At 34.9% G+C, this 22,816-nt stretch overlaps 1 protein-coding gene across 3 annotated transcripts in view; it reads right to left on the reverse strand.

The window, feature by feature from the left end:
- The window catches only part of LOC120534295 (centrosomal protein of 290 kDa-like), a 134,495-nt gene that overhangs the window by 24,255 nt on the left and 87,424 nt on the right, over window positions 1–22,816 (reverse strand). For 2 of the 3 annotated variants that reach the window (XM_039761783.1, XM_039761782.1), the window contains 9 exons: window positions 21,758–21,865; window positions 20,666–20,865; window positions 17,021–17,234; window positions 12,495–12,632; window positions 10,308–10,529; window positions 9,525–9,656; window positions 6,321–6,466; window positions 6,003–6,158; window positions 5,504–5,627 (listed from right to left, as the gene is read on the reverse strand). In XM_039761783.1, the coding sequence (XP_039617717.1) occupies window positions 5,504–5,627; window positions 6,003–6,158; window positions 6,321–6,466; window positions 9,525–9,656; window positions 10,308–10,529; window positions 12,495–12,632; window positions 17,021–17,234; window positions 20,666–20,865; window positions 21,758–21,865 (1,440 nt within the window). Of the gene's footprint in view, window positions 1–557; window positions 1,678–5,503; window positions 5,628–6,002; window positions 6,159–6,320; window positions 6,467–9,524; window positions 9,657–10,307; window positions 10,530–12,494; window positions 12,633–17,020; window positions 17,235–20,665; window positions 20,866–21,757; window positions 21,866–22,816 lie in introns of those variants that run through there. The other variant, XM_039761784.1, reaches the window with a different exon arrangement.

Consider the following 22,816-nt stretch of genomic DNA (forward strand, 5'->3'; position numbering starts at 1 on the left):
TGTAAATACACAGTTTATTTTCTTAATGTTTCATTAAATCACGGTACAGAACAAATAAACAATGGTAAATAAAAAAGTCATTAAACCTTCTGATTCAGAATGCCAGTCATTCTGTGCACGTTACCAACTTGGCCTCTAACAAAAGAACCCTAGACCATTGCAATAAGGAATGGCCCTGTCAAACCTGCAGAACAAAGTCTCTTCTTCACAGTAAAAACTGAGACTTGTTTTTTTTTCGACCACTGTTAAGCTGTGCTTGGAGCTGTTGTGCTGTGAGAAGCCTACCACGCAAGCTGGTGACCCTCAGAAACTTGTCTTCCGATTGGTTTGTGACTTTGGATCTGCCAGATCTCTTCCTATCAGAGTTTCTTCAGTTTCCAATTGCCTTTGGACTGTGTAGGACACCATATCCACTTACACTTTGATTTATTTTTTGCACATCTGTCTCTCATTTCACTTGCTAACTGCCATTTTCTTGCCATTATCATTAGAATTTACAAATTTCTACAGTGTAATATTGTCCAAATAGTACTTAGTAACACAGTCTGTTCCAACTCTGCTTTAAAGCAGACACTTGGTTTTTAATTAATCAACAGAAGCTGGGACATCTGTGCAAATATTTTGCTTCAACCTGCAATGCTTGATTTACTTTACTGTAGAACATCTGTAAGTTGTATGCTATTAGTTGTTCTCTGAAGAATATTTGTAATATTCTCAAATTTTCGTTTCTTTTTATTTTTTGCTAATACAAACTTTAAATTTAAACCTCTGGCAGTTTACTGCTTACTTTCTCACCATTTTTGGTCATTCATTGTATTTCAGCTGATTCAATTTGAAGAAAAACTGAGGTGTACTAAAACTTTTAACTGGTAGTGTATACAATATGCTTTTTTATTTACATTATACTCATACTTTAGCTTACTGGGAGGGAAAGGACTACTGGGGCACTAATCTATCGCAAACTTCAATAATTACCATCCAAATTTGGTGTAACACTTCATTAGCGTGACTTTCATTTATTGTCAAAGTGTTTTTTGACTTGTTAAAATGATCTGATTCATTCAAATTGTCTTCTGTATTCGTGCTGTCAATGTACTCAGTTTTGCCTTCCACAGAAGAATAATGCACAATATTTTGGGACTGATCAACCCAAGACTCATATTTTTTTATCTCCTCTTCTGCTATGTAATTTTCTTCTTGAAGAAAATGTTCTTTTTCATTGTTTTCTGGAATAATTTTAGTGCTACTGCAAAGCAGATCTCTGATTTCTTTTGTTGCTTCTTCCTCAACAACCTCACCACTTTCATTGTTTACCTCTCTTCTGTTTGTATCTGCCGAATGAATATTTTCAGTTTTAAAGCATTCTTTCTGGTTTGTGCATAAATGGTCTTCAGTTTGTAATAAAGTACTAGCAAACATCACACACTCAGCTTCTACATTTTCACTCGGACTCCCACCTGCCTCAGGCCCATTATCTTCAAAGTTTGAGTCACAAGGTTTTGGAGAATTAGAAATGATGTCAGAAATAGCATTTTTACTTTTGATAAGAGTATCTTCATTATTTTTATATAGGTTGTTGACACTGCACTGATAATAATTTTTCCCAACTTCTAAATCATTTTTAACACACTTGACTGTGCCAGAAGTGGATGATGTTACAATAAACTGATTTTTGTCCTGATACGATGTTGAACAGAAGAGTATATGGAGCAGGGAAAGAAAATGAGAAGGAAAAAAAAAAGATTAACATACAGAAACCTGACACAAACATTAACACAATGCAATTTTGACTGACTATGACTGGGTAAAGCATTGTAACATAAAAATGTTAATAATTTTACAATGGTAACTTCCACATGAAGATGCAAGGATCCTTTATTTTGTAAAAATAATTGTCCTCTGCAAAAACTTAATTTACAGTATTTTTAAAATTAATTTCAAAATTATTATCTAATTATGTTCTATTTAAAACTGCAAGTCTTCACTATTAGACACCATCAGTTACTATTTCTCCCTTCCTAAATTGACCTGGTTTAATTTTAAAGGGCAGAGATTTTCCCAGATACAAAAAAATATTTGGATATAACTTACCTTGATTGTGATTACAACAACCTCTTACAAAGCATAGCTATATCCGTGTTTCCACTGCAGATGTGAATGGTCTGTGTTTCCTCAGATTGATTTTATGCGAATAAAGCTTGTTTTATCAACTGAAACTGACGGCCGATAAGATGGGTGTTGTTTCTGTTATTTCAATTTTGTCTACATTTGCCGTATTCGTTTTTAATCGGAGGTGATGATAGCCAGTGGATACAATAAAGGGAAGGTACAATTTCACCTATATCCATGAAGAGGCCATGTATTAGGGATTTCTTTTAAATCGTCCACAGTGATTTTCCTGAGGAACCATGGGTAAAAAATTTTAGGATGCACAGCTCAACATTCATGGAATTATGCAGTGTAATAAGTCCTTTTGTGTCCCCTGCTAAAGCATACACGAGGGAGCCAGTCCCGACTGAGAAGCACATAGCTATTGCTGTTTAGAAACTGGCTATCTGTGCGAAGTACAGGGTTGTTGCAGAGATATTTGGCGTGAGCAAAACCACCATTCATAGGTGCGTATATAGGTTGTTGTATACTCCAAACTAAAGAAACAATACTGCACTTTAGCGGATGTGGAAGAGGCACAGAATTTTTCACAGCGCAATTACGAGGCACACAAAATACCTCAGGTGTATGGTGCAACTGACAGCTCACATATCTCTATTCATGCATCAAGTGATGGGTATTGGGATTATGTTAACAGAACAGACAGAACACCTATTGTTCTGCAAGTGGATGTTGACAACAGATTAAGGGACATTTGTGTTGGGTCAATCAGTAGACCTCATGATACTACTGTATTTGCCACATCACATTGGCACAGGTATTTGAAAATTTACGTCATGTCATGTGACCTAAATGCGAAAAAGGTTTTTCCATTGCAGTTTTCAAATTATTGCTTTGTTGAATCACCTGAAAAACCACATGAACCGAGTGTATATAAACTTTTCTCAAATTTTGTGATTTTTTTTCGAAATTCACATATTTCATTACGATTTTTTTGTTTTACAATTTCAAAATGAACATTAAGGAGGTTATCGGAAACACGGCTTATGAAACATAATACGCTGATGTAAGTTAGAATTTGAGATAAAAACATAGGAAAGAAAGTGATGTGCAAGAGAGTCGGCAGCAACATGAAGTGTTAGAAAACTTTCCTTAGGAAATTATTGCTGAGTAAATTCTTTTGATCAATAAGTAGATTAGGTTATTGTAACAATTTCTGATATTAAAACTACAGAGAATTAAAGAAGTAAAATCAGAAAGAACAGATTTTTTTTTTTCATGTATTGATAATTTTCCATATTCTATTAACCTTTCTTAGGTTTACTGCTTACCCAAAAATCTTTGATTCTTGCTTCTGTATGGGAAAATGGAATTTCTACACTATAAACGACTTAAAGCCAGGAGTCAAGTCAAACAAAAAAAAAAAAAGCAATTACTGTTCACAATACCCTTCGCAGACAGACACCTATTTTGTCTTTTTATTTTTTTTAATCAATAACTGTAAAACTGCACCAAAATTAATTTTAAGTGGAGAGAATAAAAAAAAATGGAAAAATGTGCTTTATGTCTGGGAAATCATGCAGTAACCTTTATAATAAAGACATACAACCTCCACACACTCAAACAACGTGTACCTTGGAAAATTGTGTTGATCCAACATTTCATGCTCTCTTCTGAAATCTGTACAGAATATCCTTCATATACAATGCATCCGGAAAGTATTCATAGCGCATCACTTTTTCCACATTTTGTTATGTTACAGCCTTATTCCAAAGTGGATTAAAATCATTTTTTTCCTCAGAATTCTACACACAACACCCCATAATGACAACGTGAAAAAAGTTTACTTGAGGTTTTTTGCAAATATATTAAAAATTAAAAAGTGAGAAATCATATGTACATAAGTATTCACAGCCTTTGCTCAATACTTTGTCGATGCACCTTTGACAGCAATTACAGCCTCAAGTCTTTTTGAATATGATGCCACAAGCTTGGCACACCTATCCTTGGCCGGTTTCATCCATTCCTCTTTGCAGCACCTCTCAAGCTCCATCAGGTTGGATGGGAAGTGTCGGTGCACAGCCATTTTAAGATCTCTGAAGAGATTGTTCAATCGGATTTAAGTCTGGGCTCTGGCTGGGCCACTCAAGGACATTCACAGAGTTGTCCTGAAGCCACTCCTTTGATATCTTGGATGTGTGCTTAGTGTTGTTGTCCTGCTGAAAGATGAACCGTCGCCCAAGTCTGAGGTCAAGAGCGCTCTGGAGCAGGTTTTCATCCAAGATGTCTATGTACATTGCTGCAGTCATCTTTCCCTTTATCCTGACTAGTCTCCCAGTTCCTGCCGCTGAAAAATATCCCCACAGCATGATGCTGCCACCACCATGCTTCACTGTAGGGATGGTATTGACCTGGTGATGAGCGGTGCCTGGTTTCCTCCAAATGTGAAACCTGGCATTCTCACCAAAGAGTTCAATCTTTGTCTCAACAGACCAGAGAATTTTATTTCTCATGGTCTGAGATTCCTTCAGGTGCCTTTTGGCAAACTCCAGGTGGGCTGCCATGTGCCTTTTACTAAGGAGTGACTTCCGTCTGGCCACTCTACCATACAGACCTGATTGGTGGATTGCTGCAGAGATGGTTGTCCTTCTGGAAGGTTCTCCTCCCACCACAGAGCACTTCTGGAGCTCTGACAGAGTGACCATCGGGTTCTTGGTCACCTCCCTGACTTAAGGCCCTTCTCCCCCGATCGCTCAGTTTAGATGGCCGGCCAGCTCTAGGAAGAGTCCTGGTGGTTTCGAACTTCTTCCACTTACAGATGATGGAGGCCACTGTGCTCATGGGGACATTCAAAGCAGCAGAAATTTTTCTGTAACCTTCCCTAGATTTGTGCCTCGAGACAATCCTGTCTCAGAGGTCTACAGACAATTCCTTTGACTTCATGCTTGGTTTGTGCTCTGACATGAACTGTCAACTGTGAGACCTTATATAGACAGGTGTGTGCCTTTCCAAATCATGTCCAATCAACTGAAAATATATTATATATTAATGAATCTATATATGAGTTTCACTTTTTGAACTGAATTACTGAAATAAATTAAGTTTTCGATGATATTCAAATTTTTTGAGATGCACCTGTATTTGAGTAGAGGACCAGATATTCCTGACATCTCACTTGATCTCTAATTTAATTACTTAATTAATCTTCAAACTGAGGAATGGTATATGCCGACTTCTTGTGATATTGATTGGTTGCAACAAAAACAAAAATGGTTAGGTGAATAAGTGCTTAAATTTCAAGAAAATGTATTAAAAAAATTGTTTTCTCAACAGCTCATCAAATTTGTCAAAAGAAAAATAGCATTCAATGCACACTTAAAACAAAAATACTTACAGAAGTCCTTGAGTTAGTTTCTTTTGAAAGTTGTCTTTCTAAAGCATGGACTTTTTCTTCTAAGAAACGATTTTTAGCACTTAAATGTTCAACTGCAGTGTCCCTAGGCAAAGCTTGTTTTTGTCTGTAAGACAAAGAAAGGAAAAATACATAAAGAATACATGGCTTAAGAAAAAGCAAAGTTCCTTGTACTACCTAAATGTTCTAAACAATGATCTGACTGACAAGACAATGCCACAGAAAAATGAGTTTTTATAAAAAGTGATAATATAATATTTAGATTTTTTTTTTACATTTTCCATGTGCAGTAAATACATTTCAATAAAAAGTAAAAAGATTTTAATTCTATCAAAAATATGTCATGCACAAATATGAATAGGTGGGACAATTAAGACACCTTTATCTTTGCACTGTAAATCTGCTAAAGAAAAATAAAAAGTAAATCTTTGAAATAAGCATAACATATGAATGCAAGAAAATATATTATACTGCTTTTTACCTTATATTACTTATTTCAATTTCCAATTCTACATTTCTTCTTTTCAGGTCCTCTACTTCTTTTTCATGCTCCCGAGTCTGAACACCTACTACCTGATCCACAGTCACAACCTGTGACTTAACTTTTCTTTGCAAAGATGCTTTTTCTTGGTCAAGCCTAAAAGTACAACATATAATAAGGACTTAAATGTACAGTATTTAACATTTTGTAATGATACCTTTGCTGAAACAAGAATAAATAATTTGTCTGAAAAATATTTCAACTAAGAAAATACACTTGAATGGAAAATGTATTTGCTGTTCATTTAATTAATTTTACCTTGAATATAGGTCTTTCATAGTAGCAAGCTGTTTTGTCAGAGATTCAACCTCCTTTTCTTTTTCTTTTAGTTTGTTTCGCAATGTTTCATTTTTGGTTTGCCATTTTTTGCCTTCCTCCCATCGTATTAGTTCCTCTTTTGGTGCCTAAATTCAATGAAATTCACTGTTAACAATAATGGCTCAATTGTAAACATATGATTTAAGCATTAAAAGAGTACTATGAAGTACCTTTCTGTTATTTTTAAATTGGATAATCCCCATACTGAAATAGAGGTACCGTTTACACGTATAATAGCACAATGACCAGAATAATTCCCCTTGTGTTTTACTGTAGTTGGAATTAACATATTACAATGTGCCAAAACATATATCAAATGGACTTGCACTCAAATTCTTTTACAAGTCTATTATTCTGTTGTTGATATATTACATAAACCAATGTTTCCCAACCTCGGTCCTGGGGTCACACTGTGACTGCAGGTTTTTGTTCCAACCAGCTTCTGTTTATTATATTCCATTTATATTCTATATATATATATATATATATATATATATATATATATATATATATATATATACCAAGCAGTTATATGGAAATAATGCATTTTTAAACAATATTTTCATCTTGATTTTCATTCTACTTTTCTAGGTGTTCTAATTGTTTAATTAATCCATTGTTTACTAATCAGAGGGTCTGAGGCTAAAGTAGTTGCAACCTCTGATTATTCAGTGTTGTTTGCCAGCATGTCTGCCCTGCTCATTTTTAAATGTCATTAATAAGATACAATGAAGGGGAAAAACTGCAGAGAGAAAGGTCAAAATATAATGAAATCAACAAAAGACAGTTAAGCATTTTAATCTATAGCAAAAGCAGAAATATTTCTAAATGTCTTATAAATGTAAAAATCATGCTGCTATGCTTTTCTGAATGTAAAATAAAAGAAAAAAATAGCAGCTAATTAAATATGATAAACATTTTCACAGCAGCACCATCGCGATGAATAAGCATCTGAAACGAAAGCATCGTGGAGATGTGATGCCGCCGCCTCTTGAGAATTTATGCTAGCACTGTTAGTTAGGGTTAGATCAGGAGGGGAGGGACAGCGTGAATGAGACTGAGAAAATAAAAGTAAAAAAGCTAACTTTTACAAGTAACAAATTTACACCTGATCTGTTCGTTTTCAAATAATATTACATTAGTGCGATGATGTTTTTTGATTGGTACTATTCAGGTCATACAATGATTTCTTCAAAATGTCACATATATTTGTCTCTTTCTTTTATTTCCCCCCGGGGCTGTGCGCTGACACCAGGAAGCGTGAGCTTATTCAGTACTAGCCGGAGCACGCAGGTGGCTGGTTGCTTGTGCTATAACAAGTTGACCTGGCGGCGATCAAAGCACATGTACTGTGCAAGGCATGACTGAGAAAAGAAGAGCGTTCATGGCACACTTTGCAGAGGAACATTCTTTCCTCTGCATGTCCTGGAGCCCTGTGCAGAAGATCGGGGGTATGGAAATGCAGTCATTGATTACAACTGTAAGAAGGTATCCGTGCCACGATGTTTTCTGAAATGTACTATAAAGTCATAAAATGAATAATTCCAAATATCATATATACCTATATCTCTGTTTTTTGTCAGTGCGGCTTTGACATCTCGGGTCTTCAGGCGTATACTTTTTTAGCGTATGCAGGAACACTCAATAAAATTGAATAAAAAAAATCAAGTGACAATGAGATACAAATAAGGTAGATTTGCCAGTGTTTGTGTGTCAGCATTTATCCATCCAGATCAGAGAATTTCCAGTTCGATTGTCTCAAAACACCACCCACATCTACAGTTATTCCCAGATGCAGATAAAAAGTAACAGCATCAAATCCCTGGGGTGGGGTGGTAGTATGTATCGTGATCGTCACTGAGAGAATAAAAGTGAAAAAAAAAAACAAAAAACTACACAGTACATTTAATACAGGGGCACTCATATGTTTTATTGGTTTATATTAATGTATGTGTGTAGTTTAAAATGCAGAGCATATGTTGAATCTGTTAAAGATTCTGCTTTTATTATATTGTATGTACTATTTACGGGACACACTAAACATTGGTTGCACACTTGTGCAATGATGATAAAAGGTATTCTAATTCTAACTAGCGCCCTCCAGTAAGAAGTTTTGCTCTGAGAATGGCATCAATGTCTGCAATTACATATAACTGTGGCAATTACATACAACTGTGGAAAGTCATTCTCATCAAGTCAAACTATTAATACAGTATCTAACTTGCAATAAATCATGACGCTACCTTGCATCTTTCCACAACTGCCATCCCTAGTAATAAACTATTGACACATTAGTTGCATCCCCCAATAGACCGCTACTTGTAGTTTCCTCTTCACAATCATGTTTTGCCTATAATTTGATTGCAACCGACATCCTGCTCATTTATCCTCTCTTTTCCCAAGTTTCCATTCACTTAATTCTCACTTTCTAGCTGGAGTTCTTTGGTTGTTTCTTTTATCAGGAGAGATATTAATCTTATTTTATTTTTGGATCATATTGATAAGTCTGTAATTAATCATGGTCACTACGGATACTGGAGGAACATTAAAGTTGATTATATTTCACCTATCTATAGGAAACTTTATTTACTTGATTACAAATGTTATGCTCTGCTACTGTATCTGCAGTATGTAATCATCCATTCACAGTAGGTAAACTATGAATGCGAGCTCAAAGCACATCAGCATTTGTCCAGGATAGAAGTGTCATTTATAGGAAGATGAATGAGCTCTCTTAATATAGGATATTCATAACATTCAACCTTTCAGTCATGACAGCATACTTTACATTGTATCCTGCAGTCCACCACAAAGGCCCAAAAAAATCTGCTCCTCCATGTGCTTTCCAGCTTTGTGTGCTTGTTACGTGGAAATAAAGTATGAGTTGTTTATTTATCAAAAAATTTAGAATACACAAAAAGTAATCGTAATTTTTCCTTGTGATTTATTCATTTTATTTCTAAAAAGTTTATAATTATTTCACAGCTTTTCAAATTAGTGTTTGAATATTTCAAAATATTAAAACAAAATTTAAACCTAATTTTATGTGTAAGCTGCAAACTGCATAATAAAAATTCAATCTGTTACAGTTTGTAATTTTCTTTACAAAATCAAACAATGAAACAACAACAAGCATAGACTTACTTTATCATCTTTTACTGCCTTTTTATCCATATTTTCTGATGAAACTTTATTTGCCAGTTCAGCTTCTAACCTTTTTATTTTTTTTTGCAATTCCTCTAAAGCAGGCATTTTTCTTTCCCCATCAGATCTAGCCTAAAAAAAAAGAACAGATGTGTGTCAGAGATACATGATTTTAAAGGTGAAGTTTGATTCCAGATGTCAACTAATGCACTACTGAGCTAATCTTTTATCAGACAGAACCTTCAATTATATGTAATAAATGTGGAAATGGGTTACTTACACAAAGGGAATTTCCCCCTTTCCCCTATATGCTTTATTTAAATTTTTAACTTCTAATTGTACATCTCTCTTAGACCATGCTCTGCAAATTTGTATCACATAAAGTACCATGGTAGATAAAGATTGTACTATTATTATTGAGTAGGACTCCTGACTAGTAATAACCCACCTTCAATTCAAAAACTCAATCCCATTTAAATATGCTTCTCCATTATGCATGAGTGAATTTGTTAGAAGTGGTTTATTTAAAAATATTTTAGCCAAAACACATGTTGTAAGCTTTCCTCAGCCATCACTACAAACAACATGGGATAAATAACAGATGAAAAGAAAAAAGCATAATTTTTCAAGAAAACGAGCAAAATGTAAACAAGCAAGCTTGAGAACAGAATAACACTTTGTATTTTACATTTTTAAACTAAAGAGAAATTAAAATATTTGCACTCATTTATTACTATGATATTTGTAAATGAAGCTTAAATTAATTTCATGTGAATACCTTACCTGCATACTGTAGGAAAGTCTTTTGATTTTCTTCTTTAACTCTTCATTTTCTTGGACAAGTTCATCTCTCTCTGTTTGCACTTTAGATAAAGCCTTTTGATTTTTCTGGAGTTCCAAGTTTAAATCATCAATCTCACCTTTTAAAGACCCTTCCTTGTTTTTAAGTGCTTTCAAATTCTCTTTTGTAGTTAGTAATTGTTCTGTAAGTTCATCAAGGCGCAACTATCAAAGAAAAGCAGGAAAAAAGAACATCAAAATACATATATGAGAAGGTAAAGAAAATACATTTAAAAAGTCACATATATTTGTTATTTTTATCATTACTGGTATTTGTATTAAATGTTTAATGTTTCAGTTTTCCAATTTCTCTTTATTTCTAAAGTTCACATTAAATAAAGGTTCTTTCCTTAAGTTGATTAGGTTAATATTACTCAACAGCAAAGAAATTACATTGACCACTGCTTAAACATAGTCTTTACATGACTAAAATAATTATTTTTTAATTAACTATTTTAAATTACTGCAGCATTTATATTTTTTATTCTTTAACATAACATCAGAATTGATAACTTGCCAACTTACAATGCACATACAATGTACTGTATATTAAAAGTCTATAAATCCATCAACCTACGGATTTCGGTTTTTCTTGATGCAAAGGCTGAAGTTAAGGCAAATCATATGAGACATTTTCCATCTTGTTGAATCCAGCATTATGCAAATAATAAAAAATCCATTTTCCAAAAATTGAACAAAAAATTTAAAATGTTCAATGACTTTCTCAAAAAAAAACCAAAAAAAACCCAAAAAACCAACAACCCTGGTGCAACACTATTATCGCAATACCCAAACTTGTCCTAATTATTTTTTATTATTACTACTACTATTGTATATTACTAACTACTATTATTACATTACTATGTACTGTATTGTTTCTGATGCTTTTATCCATGGAAACTTGCATTTCACATTACACAAATAAAGGATAGTGGCCATAAAACCCTTGGAATGCCATACTGTTGAAGCACCATCCACACCATACCTAACAGGCCTTTTCAATTTCATCAAGCACATGCAGACAAAGTAAACAGTCCCAAATGGTCTCTAAAATATGTTGAGATAGAAAGGGTTGATCCACTTTTCCATGTCCAGGAAAAAATCCACACGGACAGTGATGTTCACTTATAAGATCTAGAGTTTATATTCCCGCATCCTGGCTTTCCCATAACACTAAAAGATGGAAGACTATGGACTATATAAAAGCATCACCAGTCTGTCATTTTTGGACATTGTCTCCATCTTCAACACAACACTGAAGAGGTTTGTTAGCAAAGACACCCACATTATATCCAGGGGTTTAAAGCATTTCTCAGCCAGATCTCATCCAGCCTATCTACTATGCAACTTTGTAATTAGCGCAGTGCATTGAAATCAGCTAATCAATATACTCAAGTCCTACCAAATATGTCTAGAACTGCCTTTTCTAACAAGTTCATTATGTAAAAAGTTTAGAGGTTACTCAGAGTGTTTGTTCCATCTATTGACAATATCCCCAAATCAAGGTCAAAACTTCACTATTGAGACCAACCTGGGCGATGTTCTTGTATACCACACACGCATGAAACCTTCTGATGCCAGTAAAGCTACTTTCAACCATTCAATTCTCATTATAATTATATCATAAATTATATCAAGTATGTTTCAAAAGATCTCTGTCATCCCATTCTTTACCTTACACATGCTAAGCCCAGATGGCGAATCAGTTATCCTTTTAGCAGACTGCGTCTACTGGCATTGTCATCAAACAGTTATGGACTTTAAAAAGAATTTCCATTTATTACTTCAGATGTACAGTTTAGCTATTAAGCTAGCTAAGCAACCTTGATGGAAAACATGATATCTTATCTGCTTCAAAATTTATTGTGATCAGGCTTTCATTTATTTAAAGAATTCCAGTTAAGATTTCAGCTGTTTGCTTACCTTTTTACTTTCAATGTCATTGAACAAGTTGTTTCATTACAGCTATCAACCAGTAATGTGACTTTACTCATGTCCAACCACATACATTGATTGTTGACTAAAGATTACCCTTTTCCACAAACTTAATCAGGTACTTACTGCTTTTGCCCAGTAACCCAGTACATTTCTAGTATATTTCCCCATCAGTAACCAATTTTCATTTCTCACCTTCATGTCCTTTGTGTGCTTATCAACAAGCTGTTGAATATTAAGATTTTCTTCTTTTTGAGCAGCATTTGTTATTATCTGTTGTTCTGCATGAGCAGTCATTTCTGATCTCAGTTCCAGTAATGCCTTACTCAGAGCCTTTCAAAAAGTAAATAAAACACATATTAGAATAACTGAAATGAAATGTTGTTTTATAATAAAGTAATATACAGTGGTGTGAAAAACTATTTGCCCCCTTCCTGATTTCTTATTCTTTTGCATGTTTGTCACACAAAATGTTTCTGATCATCAAACACATTTAACCATTAGTCAAATATAACACAATTAAACACAAAATGCAGTTTTTAAATGATGGTTTTTATTATTTAGGGAGAAAAAAAAATCCAAACCTACATGGCCCTGTGTGAAAAAGTAATTGCCCCCTGAACCTAATAACTGGTTGGGCCACCCTTAGCAGCAATAACTGCAATCAAGCGTTTGCGATAACTTGCAATGAGTCTTTACAGCTCTGGAGGAATTTTGGCCCACTCATCTTTGCAGAATTGTTGTAATTCAGCTTTATTTGAGGGTTTTCTAGCATGAACCGCCTTTTTAAGGTCATGCCATAGCATCTCAATTGGATTCAGGTCAGGACTTTGACTAAGCCACTCCAAAGTCTTCATTTTGTTTTTCTTCAGCCATTCAGAGGTGGATTTGCTGGTGTGTTTTGGGTCATTGTCCTGTTGCAGCACCCAAGATCGCTTCAGCTTGAGTTGACGAACAGATGGCGGACATTCTCCTTCAGGATTTTTGGTAGACAGGAGAATTCATGGTTCCATCTATCACAGCAAGCCTTCCAGGTCCTGAAGCTGCAAAACAACCCCAGACCATCACACTACTACCACCATATTTTACTGTTGGTATGATGTTCTTTTCTGAAATGCTGTGTTCCTTTTACGCCAGATGTAACGGACATTTGCCTTCCAAAAGTTCAACTTTTGTCTCATCAGTCCACAAGGTATTTTCCCAAAAGTCTTGGCAATCATTGAGATGTTTCTTAGCAAAATTGAGATGAGCCCTAATGTTCTTTTGCTTAACAGTGGTTTGCGTCTTGGAAATCTGCCATGCAGGCCGTTTTGCCCAGTCTCTTTTTATGGTGGAGTCGTGAACACTGACCTTAATTGAGGCAAGTGAGGCCTGCAGTTCTTTAGACGTTGTCCTGGGGTCTTTTTTGACCTCTCGGATGAGTCGTCTCTGCGCTCTTGGGGTAATTTTGGTCGGCCGGCCACTCCTGGGAAGGTTCACCACTGTTCCATGTTTTTGCCATTTGTGGATAATGGCTCTCACTGTGGTTCGCTGGAGTCCCAAAGCTTTAGAAATGGCTTTATAACCTTTACCAGACTGATAGATCTCAATTACTTCTGTTCTCATTTGTTCCTGAATTTCTTTGGATCTTGGCGTGATGTCTAGCTTTTGAGGTGCTTTTGGTCTACTTCTCTGTGTCAGGCAGCTCCTATTTAAGTGATTTCTTGATTGAAACAGGTGTGGCAGTAATCAGGCCTGGGGTGGCTACGGAAATTGAACTCAGGTGTGATACACCACAGTTAGGTGATTTTTTAACAAGGGGGCAATTACTTTTTCACACAGGGCCATGTAGGTTTGGATTTTTTTTTCTCCCTAAATAATAAAAACCATCATTTAAAAACTGCATTTTGTGTTTACTTGTGTTATATTTGACAAATGGTTAAATGTGTTTGATGATCAGAAACATTTTGTGTGACAAACATGCAAAAGAATAAGAAATCAGGAAGGGGGCAAATAGTTTTTCACACCACTGTATGCTCATCAGATAAAAAAATGAGTCACTGCCTACATAATAAATGATATATACTTCAGACACCAAGAGAAAGCACCCCAGTATGAATACCGTCCTACAAACAGCTGTAACATGTGCTAAAGGGTTTATTTAGTAATAAGGAGCTCAATGGACGTGAATGGTTGGCAAAAAGGGGTTGTTGTGTTTGGCCATACTATACTGCATAGTGAAAAAGAAGTAGTAAGAGTCTGTCTGTGTGTCAAAGCATACAGTCCAAAAGGTGTTTCAGCAGTGCAGTGCATAAAAGTGAAAAGATGCTTTATATTTTTGAGAAATTGAACCTAAAGAAATATACAAAGCAAACAAGACAGGACGCAAAACAGAACCCTGAGGAACTCCACAGGTGTAGGTGATAGGTGCTGAAGAAGAAAAGGTCCTTTTCTCGTCAGTAGGAACTAAAAAACTATCATGTAATATACCATGAATATTAACCACATTCATAAGGCAGCCAGTACCAAGTCACTGGACAGCTTAAAGAGGGAAACTTGACTGATAAGCCTTGAAAATGCCATATTTAATTATGAATGAGGAATGAGAAAAAATAAGTTTTTCCAATACTTTGGATAAAAATGGTGATTAGAGTCTTAAATTATTTGGAATTAAGGGATCAAAAATTTTTTTTTATTATTAAGACTCCTGTACAGCATGTTTAAAATGAGAAGAAACAGAACCTTTTACTGAACAGCTATTGATTCTGAAGAGAATACCAAGCACTACTGTGTGCATTACATCCACCAGAAATCGTGAGGGAATAATATCCACTGAGGGGGTGGGTGGCTTTATATGTACAGTAATACTAAATCAGGTGGATAGGGAAGAGACACAGGCTAAAATGATTTAAGACATTGGAACATACTCTTGGCTCAGTGGGGTCATGAAGGCAAAATATTAGTCCTTATCGTGTTAATTTTATCAATAAAAATTTCTGAAATTTTCAAGAGTTCTATCGGAACATGTAGAAGGAGGAGAGTTTAACAATGAATTTCTTTAACTAAAGTACACTTTAGGACTATGAGAATATATTAAAATGATGTCATATATTTTTGATAATTAGGCAGACAGGTTTTAAAAATTTCAAAGGAATTTGTTTTCTTAAACATTAAGTCTTATCCTTCTTCCCCAGCTTTAAATCCCACAGAATATCTGTTGGACTATTTGAAGCAATGAGTGAAATGCTAGGGGAGCCGCTCAAGCAACGTGGATAAACTGCGGGATTCAGTGGTAGACGAGTGGCTGAAAATTAATGTCGGCTACATCTGCAAACTGGTGTCACCCGTGCAAGAAAGAACTGTAGCTGTTATTTGGTCTTATGGAGGAAGTACATACCATTAGATGACATTTAGTCAGGGGTGTCTATTTTTTTGTCCCAAGAGCGTATAATGTAATATATAGATCGTGATGATAACATTGTACCTATGCAGTCAATTACATGAACACTGAAAGACAGAGAAAGTGGCCAAACACTGCTGAAGGTGAATCATTAAAGAAAATTACAATGTCCATTTCTTAGGATGTGACAAGTTAAGATGTTAATATCCAAAGACATACATCTGTACAACTAACATAAGTATTATTTTTGAACTGGACAATACTGGGGATTCATATTATAGCTAGAAAAATATTTGCATATAAAACCTAATGGAATTTGTTTGTTTGTTGAAATATGCATGTAGGATCAATTGTTAATATGTATACAAAACAACAACCTTGTAGCAATATAACAGCAAAAATCAGTAAAGCCACATCTGCTCTAATTTAACATCACCAAGGAAAAACTTCTGAAGTTTCAAGAGACTGTGAATCTGTTGATACACATTTTTTTTTTTTAAGTGAATTTGTTTCAGGGTCACAATAATATATCCTTAAATTAAAGACTGCAGCACCTATAAATGTCACAGAAATGTAAACTCCCATTACTTTACAGTAAAGAATAGTACAGTAATTAAAAATGTATCAATTTTTTTAATGAGGCAACTGTGACATTTGTAGAGCCTTTGAACAAAAGATTTTCATTCTCAGGACTCCTGTCACACCACCAGACTTTTCTGATTCAAGGCTATAATTTCAAACAATATCAAGCTTTTTAACAACATCACAGTTGATAACAGAGTTCAGGAATTCATGGTTGTGTGGACAATTATCTGTGCTGGGAAAGAAAAACTGAACAAATATCATAGTTTACAAAGCAATTTTACAGTTTTATGCTATAAAAAAAGGAAAATTACAGATTTGTTATTGTCTTTTTATTTATGTCTGTCCACATTCCTGGCAGAAATATCACACTTTTAGATGGATCCAGGCATAATTCTGATATTATTAACTATTTACTTGACCAATGCCTCAGATTACTTGGGTGCAAGAAGCAGCATGTGTCATTAACTAGCTCATCACAAGATTGCCTACCTAAACTCATTCAAACAGTGAAAATCTAGAAATGAAATAAAAAAAAAAAATAATAAAAAAAAATGAAAATTAATATTGAAATGTTGGGGAGGCCGGAATACAAAGACAAAAAAAAAAAAAAAACACTGGAAGAATTGGTAATTGCCACACAATGAGCCACTGGATCAAGAAATGAACCTATGTGGTAGAACCTGTGAGGTAACAGCACCAATAACTATACAGTCTGTGCTGCATAATATTATATACACTATACAATATAATACAATACCTTTTGTTGTTTTTCTTTAAGAGCTAACTGGGCTTTAAGTCTTTCCACCAAATTCTTCATTGAACTAGTTGGTGCTCTAGTGTTGGCTTCCTTTTGTGCCTCAAGTTCTGTTCTTAAATAATTTGTCTCTTTTTCCATCTGTGTTAGTAAGCCTCGTAGTTCATCACCTGATTCTTTTAGTTTGTTTACTTCGGCCATGTGTCTCTCTTCAATCCTATAATATTAAACAATTTATGTTTTGATCATGTTTTCTGAAAAAGTTGTTAGAAATTTCATAAATCATATTATTTTCTGCATATCAAGAAAATTGTTTCAAATCAGCTTCCTTTCATATTACTCTACATTTACAATTAAAAGAATAATTTCAGTCACATACTATAGCAAATGTGTTTACCCCAATGTTACTGATGTAGTAATTTCTAGTTGTTTTTGTCATATAGTATCAGACTTGAGTCAGACTTCACTAGCTAAATTAAGAATGATGGTTGTTAATATAATGAATATTTAGCAGTGTGGCTACAATAATAAACTTTAAACCTTAACGGTTCTTATTTAATAACTCTATTCAACATACTGTGTAAACACGAACAAGTTATGCATGTTTCAGTTGTACATATAAATAATTGTATTATATATATGCAGTGCATCTAACGATGGTTTCACAATAGACTGGGAAATCATAAACAAGGGATATTTGTTTAATCACAGAATACCTTTAGCTGTTCTATCCATAAAAGTATTTTATACATTAAATGATGATTAAATATCTTGTTTGTTAAAAAAATTATGATTTGCCTCTTAATGTTTCAGTGACACATTTGTTTAGTCTTTAGTTTGCTAAAAGAAGCAGTCAACTACAAATTTTAAATACTATTCTGAGGAATTAAATCATGCGCTAGAAAAATGTAAGAACATCCACTCAAACCAATTCATATAAAGAAATGAATTGGATATTATTATAATGTTCTTTATATATTACATGGTTCACATAATCTTATCATGGCCATACATTTTCAATATATCACTTAAGATTTGTAATATATTGGTGAGAAACTAAAACAATCATTTAAAGGAATTTCTAGTCATACTGCGCAAATTTTGAATACATACTAGTCATATTTTTTAAGATTATTTTTAACAAATAATGGAAGAGGTAAATGAAAGCTCATTTCAATTTTTCATATAAATGACTGAAACTACTAATGTGACTAAGCACACTGTTTGCAAGCTTTGGCTGCATATCAGGTAGATGAAATGTAAAGAGAAAGTGTTTCTACAAATAATCAAAATATATTTAAAAAAAATAACATTTTAAAATAATCAATGTATTACTTTATCCTTAATGTGTACAATGGTCTGCTTAAGTTATAGACAAGCTATGTACAGTATATTACTTTTCAAGAATGTAGGACAACTGATAAAAACTTGCTTCAGTGTACAGTATTGTGCATTACCTTGGTTTGATTATTTAAATAACACATAATTGCTAAACATTGTATTTTCTTTGCATTAATGTGCATTGTTACTTTAACTACAGTACATATATAACTATATAGATGCATCTGATTTTTTTTTCTCTCAAACATACCACCTAACCAGATGTTAATACATTAAAGAACAAAATACATACAGTGTGTACTTTTAGGAACAGGTCACCATGAAAGTTATTATGTCATTAATAAATTACCATTACTAACCTTACTTAAAAAAATGTAATATTTAGACTACTTACTGAATTGTTAAAAAACTGGCTGCATGTATTATTATCTCTTAAAAACCTTTGATTTTATGGACACCACAAGGCAGTCAGTGTCTTTTGAAAAGTCTTGGCTATCACAGCTTCCCTAAACGAAAGGAGGAACCCTGTTCAAAGGCCTTTCTGCTTGATAAAAGATTGTCATCTATACTAATAAAAGGCAAAGCCCTCACTGACTGACTGACTGACTGACTCACTCATCAATAATTCTCCAACTTCCCGTGTAGGTGGAAGGCTGTAATTTGGCAGGCTCATTCCTTACAACTTACTTACAAAAGTTAGGCAGGTTTCATTTCAAAATTCTAGGCGTAACGGTCATAAGTAGAACCTACTTTCGTCCTGCAGCTCGGTCGCCGTGTGAGGCGGAGTTGCGTCCCGCATCATCACGCCTCCCATGTAATTGAGTGCCTGCCCATATAAGGTAAATATTCGCGGGTGAAGGACTGTGCTTAGCATATTCATATGTGCAGCTACTGCGGAAACCCTCTGATGCTGAACAAGCCTTTGTACAAATATCAATAGGAAAGCAAGGTGTCAAGCTTAAGTTTAAATTACGTTCATAGACACGCTGCCGCTAAATATTCGCAGGCAAATCCACAACTTAATAACGGGAATGCCGGTTAAACATCTTAGATTCACGAGTACCGATTTGGATAGTGATCACTTTGATGAATGAAACCAGTTCAAAAAACGCATTACACAATTGAGAAGGCAGCAAAAGAATATGAAGCGAGTGACGCATACAAGCATATTCATAAGTGCACCTACTGTGGAAACAAAGCACGGTGTAAACCTAAAGTTTAAATTAAGTTCATAGACAGGCTGCCACTGGCAGTTGTCATGCCTACGACGAATACGATATTCGGGAGATACAAGTTTAATTAGAAGACACAGGGTATAAATGAGACTTTTGATCACTTTGTAACAGAGTTACAATTGTTATAACGAAGTTAAAATTGCTGGTGAAGGACTGTGGTTATGCAAACAAATGGGAAGGCAGGGTGTAAAGCTTAACTTTAAATTAGGTTTGTAGACATGCTGCCGCTGGCGTTTGTCATGCCTAAGACGAATGCGATATTCGCGAGATACAAGTTTAATGAGAGGACGCAGGGTATAAACGCGACTTTTCAACACTTTGTAGCGGTGTTAAAATTGCTGGTGAAGGACTGTGCTTATGCAAACGAAGATGAGATAGTCAGGGATAGAATAGTGTTTGGCGCAAACTCAGCAAAAGTGCGAGAGAAACTTTTAAGTGCCGGGTCTGAGCTAACATTAAATAAAGCCGTGGACATCGCGAGATCGCACGAGATAGCACAAGCACTGCTGAGAAGCTTCAATGCATGTACTCCGAGTGGCTCACGTGAACTGACTTTGCAGGACTGGGAAAGGTTAAATTAAGTTCATAGACACGCTACTGCTAAATATTCACAGGCAAATCCACAACTTAATACCGGGAATGCCTGTTAAACATCTTAGATTCACGAGTACCGATTTGGGTAGTGAACATTTCGATGAATGAAACCTGTTATCTTTACAACGGTTGACAAACACGGAATATAACTTGAACACAACACATCCTTCAAATACGAACCTGATTGAAAGAAATGATAATCAAATCCTTGATGACAGCAACACTCATAACAGTGACAAAACAATTACATTGACTATCATGTTACGTTATTTTAAAATGTTTCCTTTTCTTTTTCATAACTTCTTTAACACACTACTTCTCCACTGCGAAGCACGGGTATTTTGCTAGTTGTCTATTAACAGGACTTTGTTATGTGCTCCATGGCCACAAAATCATATACAGACATAAAATGTGTCATTCACACAAGATAAAAGAGAAAGCTACACAACTGAATATAGTACTGTACATTAGTACTAACTTTGATTTTTCGTTTTCATGTTCCTTCATTTTTAAAATGGTAATTTGCTTCTGTTTTTCCAGTTCTAATGTTAATGTTTGTAGCTTTTCTGAAAGCACTGAGATTGAATTATCCTGCTCAGCTACAGTTTGTTCCATCTCAGCAAGTCGCGCTAAGTGTTTTGTTGTTGGAATCGAAAAGCTTGGTCTGTTCAATAATTCCTGCAAAAACAAAACATAATCAACTGAGAAAGTCAAATACAATACAATTTAATAATATTACTTAAATTAACGTCAATGCAGAGGTGTCCAACTCTGGTCTTGGTGGGCCGCAGTGGCTGCAGGTTTTCATTCTAACCATCCTCTTAATTAGTAGAGCCATTTCTGCTGCTGATTGAACTTGTTTTGCCTTAGTTTTAATTGATGTGACTCAGACCCCTTACGTGTTTCTTTTTCCTTAATGAGCATCCAAACAATACTAAGCACCCAAACAATAATGAGACACAAAACAAGCCGCCACATGACCAGCTAACCTGAAAATAAACAAAGGTGAAGGTCATGTTGGTCTGCTCAGGTCACCAAAACATCTTGACAGTGGTCTTAGAAAAAACACAAAACAGTCTGCTGTGGCAGAATGAGAGCAGCAAAAAGTCATGACATTCAATAATGGTTTTAACAGCAAGAATTGGCTTCTCGTTAAACTGGTTGGAGTGAAATTGGCTGGAGTTTGATGTTCCAATTTAGCTGGTCACCTGTTAGCTCATTTGACATCTCATTTCTGTTTGGCTGACATTTAATGAAGAAACAAATCAATTCAGAGGACTGAATCCTTAAAAAAGGGCTATTAAAATGAAGGGAAAAGGAGTCAAGTACTAGAAAAACTGTTGGCTGATTAGGGAAAGGGTTAGAATGAAAACCTGAAGCCACTGCGGCCCACCAAGCCCGTAGTTCGACACCCCTGTCTTAATTGGACAGTAAAGGTGAGTAGTAAATGAGAATACAACACTCTACAGGAGGGTAAATGGAAACACAATAATTCTATATACTGTAGCTGGCAGAAGATAATAACATTTCACAAATACAAGTCAAAAAACAGATATTTCACAATTCATACCAGGGCTGATTGTTTAAATTTGTTCAGTGATGTATCTGATTGCATATCCAATTTCTGATGTAAAAGTCTAAGCTCTTCTTCATGTTTTTTTCCTATTTCTTCTTGTTCCTATTAAAAAAATAATAAAAAGGAGCTTATATACTTTCATTCACCAAATTGTTTTGCATTCCTAATTCAGTTCAAAATCATTTTCATTTAATTGCTTGTTCTCCCAGTGTCTGTATGGGTTTCGTTTGGTTGTGCTAGTTTACTCCCACAGTCCCAAGACATGCAAGTTTGGTGGATTAGTGCTACTAAATTGGCTCATGTGAGAGTGTGTGTGTGTGTGTGAGAGACAGATCATCCTGCGTCCCTGCCTTCCATCTGGGATAGGCTCCAGTTGCCTCACAAATTTGCCTAAGATAAGCGTTATGATGATGGATGGATGGGTATAAACACATCTAAATATGGCCCTGTTTTAATAAAATTTTGAAAATACATTTCTCCTTGATTTACCCATGTGCACCACAGTTGAAAATTACAAATCAAACAATCCAAACATAATTAAAGTGCACTTTGTAGACTTTAAGAGTATTTGCATACATTTCAGTCACACTATGTAAAAATGATAGTAGTTTTTATGCATGGACCCCTCCCATTTCAAAGCACCATAATGTTTGGGACATTGGCTTCACAGATGTTTGTCATTACTCAGGGGTGTCTCATTGCTTCATTAGTGAAGGCATAAGATACCTAGGCTTGTTTCTACCTACAGACTGCCTTTGGAGTTTGTAGTTGCTTTTGCTCAACATGAAGACAACTATCTCGAATATCATTAAGAAGAAAGAAGGCTTTGGTGAGCTCAGTAATTGCAAAGGGACTAGTGGCAAAGTAAGACCTCCACTACTGGTGACAGAAGAATCCTCACTATAGTATAAAAAAAAAATCCCCAAATGCCTGTCTGACAGATTAGAGACAGATTAGAAACAGTCTTCAGGAGGCAAATGTTTATGTGTTAAAGATTACTATCTTTAGAAGACTTCATGAGCATAAATACAAAGGTTACACTGCAAGATGCAA

The sequence above is a fragment of the Polypterus senegalus genome, chromosome 8 (assembly GCF_016835505.1).
Source record: "Polypterus senegalus isolate Bchr_013 chromosome 8, ASM1683550v1, whole genome shotgun sequence".
Classification (NCBI taxonomy): domain Eukaryota; kingdom Metazoa; phylum Chordata; class Cladistia; order Polypteriformes; family Polypteridae; genus Polypterus; species Polypterus senegalus.